At 44.4% G+C, this 9,051-nt stretch overlaps 1 protein-coding gene across 1 annotated transcript; it reads left to right on the top strand.

Annotated features, from left to right (window-relative positions):
* The first annotated feature begins 2,606 nt into the window (after window positions 1-2,606).
* Window positions 2,607-7,092, top strand: mnx1 (motor neuron and pancreas homeobox 1). The gene is made up of 3 exons (XM_048521029.2): window positions 2,607-3,375; window positions 5,842-6,002; window positions 6,488-7,092. The coding sequence occupies exons 1-3, from the start codon at window positions 2,904-2,906 to the stop codon at window positions 6,782-6,784; spliced, it is 930 nt and encodes a 309-aa protein (XP_048376986.1). The 5' UTR covers window positions 2,607-2,903; the 3' UTR covers window positions 6,785-7,092.
* The last annotated feature ends 1,959 nt before the right edge of the window (window positions 7,093-9,051 follow it).

The following is a 9,051-nucleotide window of genomic DNA, read 5'->3' on the forward strand; positions in this document are numbered from 1 at the left end:
CTGAGCAAATACGCCTTTGATGCAGTCAGGGAGAGAGTGGTTAGCTGATGGATTGACAAAATGTAATCAGCGTTATTGGGAAACAGGTTATGGAGAGCCGGGTGTCAATAATTCCGATCGTGACCCGTTCATCCATTAAATGGAGCTGCCTGATTAGGCCGATGAGGCTTGCGGTGCACTCTGCAAAGAAATTGCTTCTATAAACTTACCATTATTACTGGGCTACGTAAGCTTGGCTCCTCGGGGTAAGACAGAAGGATTGTCATCTATCACCGTTTCCATATATCACAATCTTGTTACTTTAGTGTCGGCGTATTAGACACAGTTTGCATCACAAATCCCACTTGCCCGCAACAGATAAAGAATCATATGTTTGGCTGAGTCTCTTTGAGTTCGTCTGCTCCTCAAAAGCGCCTTTAACAAATGTCATTTATTTACCACGGTACAAGTCAGCTCATGGGATACGGCTACATCGGTCGTCCGTCTCTACACAATGAATCAGAGCTAAAACGGAAAATTGTTGCGTATAACAAACCAGTTCCCAATTTCCCGAATTTGCAAATGTGTATGCAAAAATAATTGGATTATGCATTAGGGGTGAAATGGGCGTCGAGGCAAGGTGTGAAACGTGAATGTCTATTTATCCTGACAGGCCGAGTCTGTATTTTCGATAAACTTTTGTTTCTCACACTCGAACTCCGAAATCAATTGCAAATAATACTGTGATTAATAACAACGACAATTAATTAATAAACACGTTAATACAAATGATGCACATTGCTTTTGAAATGCAAATTTGTTGGCACATGAGGATGCTGCCAGGATACTACTTTTGGGAGTTTTGGCTCGGTATTCTCTCTCACCAAAATATCAGTGTCTCAAATAGAGAGCTCTCCGCACAGAACGTTAACCTGGGGTTAGTTTGCCAGGGGCTGGGTGATCACCGGACCCGAAATGTTAACTCTGGCATCTCTCCACAGGCGCTGCCTATCTGATGCGTTTTTTTAACCCCCAGCTATTTCTGTTCTTGTTCTTGAAAACTAATTCGGTGTTTAATTCGGAGTCACTTCGGAAATGCACTTCAGTTCCGGACCTCTTGAATATGTACAATGTTGAATCAGTTAAACTGACCGCCATATTGTTCTCCCCCAAAGTTTAGAATAAAATGTTCAATTTTGAGGCGGATAGCTTCAGTCTGACATTCACTTTGTAGCAAAAATTTAGCACGGCGAATACTCAATGTATACTCATTAAAACGACCCTTTTTACATGGTATCATCCTCAAAAGATTGAAGACAACCCTTGCGCGCTGCAATTGTTTGCGATTGCGACTACATTGTAGGAACACAAATAAAGGATTAATGACCATTATATCGCGCGGATATATTTGAATCAGATTATTCTAACGTCAAATGACACTTCATGTCAAATGTTCCTTTTATTCTTCGCCCGAGCTCGAACAATCTTTAAATTCCTCCCCGAAAATTCAAGACATATAAAGGAAGTTTTTCACGTTGCATTTGACCCGAAAGTGTGAGTAAAGCCTAGTTACCCGCAGGATTTCGTTGTAGCTGCCTACAAGACTTTATTTTTACATGTAAATGAAACACAGTAGATGTTTACTCACGTTTTCCAAGCCTTTTATTGGTGGCGGTTGTGGTGGTGATTGTCGTGGGGGGTGGGGGTGCGGAGAGGGGTAGTAGTCTGGGGTATGTGTGGAAAGAGGTAAGCATAACAATACCAGATAACAAAGTGTGGAGCTGGATGAACCGTCGGTCAACACAGGTGCACAATCTCTTACTCCGTGGACAGGCCGCTGACGAAAATAAAGGGACCGCGAATCAAATCTGAAAGGTTCGAGTGAAATCAAGCCTCAGTGAAAGGACTCGCTTTGCCATTATTTTAAATTTTGTTGACTCTTAATTTGCTTACATCTGAACTGAAAGCCTAAACTTTCAGAATGTAAGCTCAGGATAAAAATTACACCACGAGCAAACCAGAAATGTAGCCTCAAAAAGACTATGTTATTACTCCCTAGATTAACAGACTAAAGTAAAAATTTCTGACGAAGGGTCACAGGACTCGAAACGTTAACTCTGCTTCTGTTGTTTCTATCTTCACAAATGCTGCCGGATCTGCTAAATTTCGCCTGGAATTTTTTTTTTGTTTTTTGTTTGTTTCAGATTTTTAGATTAAAACAAGAACTTGCCGCACTCTATTGTGCAGGCACATTTCCAAAGCATTTCATTACCGGCAAAATAAACTGCGCCTTAATCTCAAAAAGGAGGAAAACAAGAATTCACACCTCTAATTGCTTTAATGGAGGAGATTATCCCTCTCCAATAACAAACACGAAAGCTTCTCTCAGGGAAACGGGGTGGCGCCTGCGAGGGGGCGTGCAATGTATCCAAAGGGGTGATTTGACCAATTGGCATTGAGATGCTCGTTAGGGAACCAATGGCGTGGAGGGTGCCTAGAAAACGGCCAATCAGGAGCCGTACTGTGCGTTTCCCCCTGCCATTGTAACCAATTGGCAGCGGGCGGCACTGAAACCGGCCAAGAAAGTGGCGCGCTGCTGATTTCCACGTCCCAGCGACTGAGAGAGAGAGACCAGAGCCGCAACCAAGTGACAACCCCGCTCCAAACAACAACACACAGGCCCCTGAACCAATGGGGAGATCTTAGGACTCCTCAAAGTGGGATTTCTCGGCTCCAGGTGGAGCTAGCTCGCATCTGGTCCAGTCAATACAGTCAAGCCCGGGTCACCAGGCTCAGGGGGGGAGAAAAAGGGAGGGAGAAATCTTCCTTCTTGCGTTTTTTTTCCTCTTCTCCCTTCTTTCCTCCTCCAGTTCTCCCCCTTCCTTCCCCACTCCACTCCCTCTCCCGTTTGGAATAAAAAGCCGATGGAAAAATCCAAAAACTTCCGAATCGACGCACTCCTGGCCGTCGATCTTCCCAAACTGCCGGCTTGCTCGCCTCTTGTCACCGCGCCTGCCTCTTCCACAGCCAGCCCGCCAGAGCTCGACCAGCATCCGGTCACCTCCGACTGCCTGCGGTCCGACAGCCCGAGCCCTCCGCGCTTTAGCCTTGGCAACCTGATGCCGAAGCCCGGCTTCCTGAGTGTGCACCAGCATCCCGGGATGACGGGCCTCCACCCTCACGGGGCCATCCCGGCCTCGGCTCTCTACGGCCACCCGGTTTACACATACTCGGCACTGACCGGTCAGTCAAACGCCCTGCCCTACTCCTACCCGCAACTTGCTGCCAGTCACCATTCGGAACCCGTCAAAGTAACAGCCGGCACTTTCCAGATCGACCAGTGGCTCCGAGCGTCGACAGCGGGAATGATGTTGCCCAAAATGCCTGATTTTAACGGTAAGTGTCCGCTTGAATCATTGACAGAGACAGAGAGAAAAAAAACCTGAGTGAATTGCAGAGATTCTGCACATAGAGATTAGAGTCAGAAGACAGAGATAAAGTGTGGAGCTGGATGAACACAGCAGGCCAAGCAGCATCTCAGGAGCACATAAAGGTGCCCGTTTGAAATTTTGAACGGCGGCAGTTGTAACAATTGGGCGATTTGTTCCCACTCGCTCTCGTTTAACGGAATATTTTTGCCAGAAAATGACAATTTGGGCGAGTACAGATGATGTTTTCGAAATAAAAACCGAAAGAACTGCGGATGCTGTAAATCCGAAACGAAAACATAAATTGCTGGAAAAGCTCAGTAGGTCTGACAGCATCGCTCCACAAAAGATGAGTTTTCCCGACCATTTCTGTCGATGTTTTCGATATTGTCCAGTTACTTGTGGGCCTGTGTTGCATGTCGGCCATTGGGCCGCTTGTAAACAAGCTTCCAGCTTTTCGGATCTGAATCGAACTCTGGATAGAAATCAGGGAAACGCAACAAGCAACAAAACGTGCCAACTGTACACTGCCCTGAGAAGATAACTCCTATTTATCCCAAAGTGCCGCATATGCCAGCCTCCCTGCTCCTGAGATGCTGCTTGGCCTGCTGTGTTCATCCAGCTCCACACCTTGTCATTTGCAGTCACAATGCGTCTGGAAAAATAAAAAGAAACACAAGAATTCGGTTTTATCACCGAGTCTTTCTGTGACAGGGGTATGATTTTAAAAATAGGGTGCAAAAAAGTGACCGTTTCATTTTGTTTTAATTCGGTTGTGATTGTGTTGGCAGTTAATCTTAACTTTCTAGTCTATCGGGAGCTAAATGCCGAGTAAGATGCAATGAGCTGTACTGTCTCTAAATAAATGTAAATCCTGTCGCAGTGATGTAAGATGTTGCAATGAACTGAATCTCAAACGCCTACGCTGAAATCTGCAGTGAGAAGAACCGTCCCTTTTTTGTTTAGTTGCTAGTGTTGTCCAGTCTTGTGTGTGGAAAATTCCAGAGAGACAAAATACTAATTAGGAAACCGGGAAAAATCCTCACAATGTAAATTACAAACAAGGTTTCGGTGGCGATTAAATAAGGGGAAAGGAAGCGAAGTGGCTGGATAATAGACGATTGGAAAATGGCACGGTGGTGCTAAAATTTCAGCACTGTTGTTGTTTGCAGAGGAGTGACTGGGCTTTTTGTCTCGGGCCTTTTTCGCAGATTTGTTCAAGATGGAGCAGTAAATAGTGCCTTTTCTTTCTAACCTTCGCTGTGAATGGGGTGCTCTATGCAAACCCAGCAACAATGAGATGACAAATCCAACATGTGCCTTATTTATTAGCCTTCGCAAACGACTCCTTTATTCTGATTATAACACGCAGAGACACCAATTCTTTGACGTATTAGGATTTACCAGTCCAGGTGAATTTCTTTCAGTAAGAATAAGTCGACCAGCTAAGCGGCGTACCTTGATTTTAATTGAGCAGTCGAATTTTGACGTGAAATAGGCAACAAACTATTGATGGGATTCTCATTGCCAGTTCTACAGTGAAACTGCAGCTATCAAATTTCGAGATTCAGTACAGCTTGAATGCTCAATCCTTGTGTTTTAGTCAGTGTTGATGTTTTAATTAAAGGATTGGTTTATTTGGTCTGTAAACGGTGGGCGTTCTCACTAAATAGAGACAATTAACTTTCCCTGGGGAGATTGAGCTAATTTGGCGCCCTCCCATTGTACATTTTATTGTCTGGCACATGTTCGCCCTGTGGGAAATCAACTCGTCCTTTGAAGAGGAATTATTTTAAATCACTGGTGACTAGAATACCTTTAATACACTAGCAGGGCAGAGTTGTGTCAATTTAAGTGGCGCACTGAGTGATAATTGAATTAAATAAACGCTTCGTAGCCTGCAACACAACCATGTTTTCACTTGGCACTGTTCGCTGGAATACTAGGCAGTCTATTTACAGTCCGTGGCTGCTCCTTCAAAAGGGGAATTTGGACGAACGTCATATTTAGAAAATTGGAAATGAGCTTTCAAAAAACAAAATCAAACAGCATTTACATTGCAATTCCACGTGGCACATACTGTAACAGTCGGAACAGTAACACGTTAAAATAGAAATACTGGATTAATTTATATGCAGTAATTAACAGATGTTTAAAATTGTGTGCCGTTGGCATTTAGTAGATCAATTTGCTTCCTTCCTTATCTAGGTTTGTAAAACGTGGCTTTAACAATCACTGTTTAAGAAAGGGACGGCAGCATAATTTGATAGTTTGGGAAACAAAACCGTGTAAACACTCCGTCCAGCCTATAAAGACCGCAAACGGATATGTTGATAAGAACGATATGAAAATATTCGTAGCGTTTATTTGCGCGGTGCTCTGTAAACAGCTGAGGAGTAGTATTATCACTGCTGTGTTTTACACCTCCCGTCAGTACAAACACAGAGCAGCATGTTGGGGAAATGCCGCCGGCCTCGAACAGCTTTCACCAGTCAGCAGCTATTGGAGCTGGAACAACAGTTCAAGCTGAACAAATACCTCTCCCGTCCCAAAAGGTTTGAAGTGGCCACATCTTTGATGCTGACAGAGACTCAGGTAGGAAGCCGCCCTTCCAGTGCCGTACATTTTCACGCTTTTACTAACTGCAGCGGGCCACTTGTCAGCGGCGGGATTGTGCTTACAGCTGGATCAGCTGAGTAAGTGTCCGATGGGCCGAGTGGCCTCCTCGGGCTCTTAAACCGTACGCTGATTTCAGTTTCCAGTCTTAATAAAGAGTTTTTTGAAAGCGGGGTCTTTATGCTATGAAAACCCGAAGAACTGCGGATACTGTAAATCAGAAACAAAAACAGAAGTTGCTGAATTACCATCAGATCTGAGGAAGGGTCACTGGGCCGAAACGTTAACTCTGCTGTCTCTCCACAGATGCTGCCAGACCTGCTGAGCTTTTGCAGCAATTTCTATTGTTTCACTCCCCAAATCCTACGTCTACCTTGTAACTTGCATTTGAATCATGTTCAATGTTTCTCACACCGCCCTTTTTAAATTTACACCAATCTAAAAACAGGCTCTGCTTTTTTAAGGTTAAAATCTGGTTTCAGAATAGACGGATGAAGTGGAAACGGAGTAAAAAAGCGAAGGAGCAGGCGGCGCAGGAGGCTGTTAAACAAAAAGCGAAGAGCACAGAGAGTAAATCGGACGATTATCAGAGCAAGGCCGGCCTTACTAAAAGCGACCAGAGCAAACAATCCCGGTTGCGAGACTTCAGAGAGAGTGACGAGGACGGAGGCAGTTTGACGTGTCATTCGTCGGAATGCTCCTCAGACGAGGAAGCTGAGCTGAAACAGACACACCAGGGCCCGCCAGTGACCGTCAAATAGATCCTGGAATCCACTTGTCGCCCCAAAACGACCTGTACAGCCGTGGTTCGGCTTGAATGTTTTCCTTTTGAAGCCAGATATTCTCTTTGTGTCCTGTACCTCAGGTTGCCCTGTTGACCATGTCCCTGATCTCCGATCAGTCGCCATATATAAAAAAAGTACTGTTTGTGTATCTCTCAACGCAACAATGGGAAATTGCAAGACTGTATTGTCTTTATTTTTATATTGTATTTATAAGAATTCGCCTATAGTTGTGCATGCTAAGTTATTGTTTAGCTACAACGTGTGGTTTCTCCCTCAACATAGTGCCAGACCGTACTGTATATAATACACAATAAATGTTTTATACGGAGCTCTCTGTTGCGAATTGTTTTATTCCACTTTAGGGTCAGGAGTCACACAACTCCAGGATGTAGTCCAGTTTGTAAACACAAGCTTTGGAAGCGCTGCTCCTCCGTCAGGTTCCACATTAAACACAGCAAGGAGCTGATTCATTCTTAACGGGCAATTGCTGGAGTCACCACTAAACTGTCCCGACAAGCGGCTGAGTTGAATGCACTGGCCGCATTATACAACGCGTTTTATAATTTGCCGATAACATTAAGGGTAAATCACATTTATAGTTTGTATATTGACATCACTGAATAAAACAGCAAAAGCGGTACCCAGACGTGTACTGGTTTGGAATAGGGAGCTCTCCACTAAAACCGAAAGCTTTTTTATTTCACAACCTCTCTAAATTCTCACACACTTGTATTCCTCACGTACATTAAAAATGTACATTCTGTCGGCGAGGTCTCTCTCCGCGCTTCTCCCACGCCCTGGGCTCAGATATTGGCTGTTGTTAATGGTGTGTCGGATCTGTGCAAATGTGCCGAACGGCAAACATGAGGGGGTCGAGGCAAACTGCAGAAACATTTCACAGCAGGGCTGCAAATGGCTTTATTTCAGCAAACGTCGCCCCCATCAATCAGTGAGAGGAACAGAGAGGGTCTCCTGGCCCTGCCTTGTGACTGGGCACATCAAACCACAGTCATCATCGGTTTGTTCATTCTCGCTCCCTTCTTAGATGCCTCCTTTTAACTATCAAATATTTACAACAAAAATGATGAGGCAACGAGCATCACTTTGAGTTGAGTATTTTATACACCACGCAGTTACCAATTACCGCATTTATATTGGCATTCCTATTCCAAATCCTGATCAATGACACCGTTGTGGATACAATATTTTTATTTTGTGCTATTCTTTAATTTCAGCAACGAAACTTTATTCCATTTATATTTCAAACCTCTGTTGAATTTAGCGTTTGAAATTTCAACTTATTTCTCCCTCTCTACCCAAGGCACCGAATGTTAATCCAGCCGCTTTACTCATTTCCATGCCTTGTGAAATGTAAATGTGAATTTAGCGCCAGATTTGAAGATTTTTAGAAATATTTATTTACGGGATCAGGGCATCGCTGGCTAGGCAGCATTTACAGCCCACCTCTAATTGCCCAGAGAGGAGTTAAGAGTCAACCACATTGCTATGGGCCAGGAGTCACATGGAGGCCAGACCACGTAAGGATCGCAGTTTCCTTCCCTAAAGGGCATTAATGAACCAGATAGTTTTTATTTTAACAACAATTGATAACGATTTCGTTTATTTCACTGTTTGCCAAAAGTTCAGCTTCCAGTCTCGGATCTGATACGGTTTACCGTGACCTTCTCAGTGACACCAGGCTTACTTGAAAACATAAGCTTTAGGGGCGTAGCGTGGCGCTCACTTCACGAGACGAAGGGGCTACACTCCAGAAGCTTGTGTTTCCAAATAAACCAGTTGGACTATAACCTGGTGTCGTGTGATTTCTGACCTTGTCCACCCCAGTCCAACACCCGAACCTCCACATCACGGCCAGTAAACATGAGGACAAGAACAGAAGTTTTTTTTAAATGTTTAATAATATCTGTGTAGCCGCACCTTATTGTTTCTCCTCTGATGAGAACAAAACGTTCTCCTGTAACATTGCAGCGCATCAGTTTCTGCGATGCGCGTTTGGAGGAGGAGAATGGCTGAAGATGAGCAGTGATGGTTCGGGGGCGAGGGGAGGGGGAGGTGTCAAAGGGATATTGTTCAGTCCATTTACTGCATTTTAGCGGGGGGACATTTCCAGTCTACACACGGATTTGGAGAACGCACGTCAGTAGCCGAAAGTTCAATTTACGTGTTCCTTTGTCCAATATCAACATGCTCCCTCCTCCCCCGAAAAAAAGACAAAATCCGTG

The sequence above is a fragment of the Stegostoma tigrinum genome, chromosome 2 (genome assembly GCF_030684315.1).
Source record: "Stegostoma tigrinum isolate sSteTig4 chromosome 2, sSteTig4.hap1, whole genome shotgun sequence".
NCBI lineage: Eukaryota > Metazoa > Chordata > Chondrichthyes > Orectolobiformes > Stegostomatidae > Stegostoma > Stegostoma tigrinum.

Excerpts from the sequence above, each read along its gene's own strand:
- mnx1 (XM_048521029.2), top strand. The coding sequence starts at position 2,904 with ATGGAAAAATCCAAAAACTTCCGAATCGACGCACTCCTGGCCGTCGAT. Across the intron at positions 3,376-5,841 it reads CAAAATGCCTGATTTTAACG|TACAAACACAGAGCAGCATG; the intron begins GTAAGTGTCCGC and ends ACCTCCCGTCAG. Across the intron at positions 6,003-6,487 it reads TGATGCTGACAGAGACTCAG|GTTAAAATCTGGTTTCAGAA; the intron begins GTAGGAAGCCGC and ends TGCTTTTTTAAG.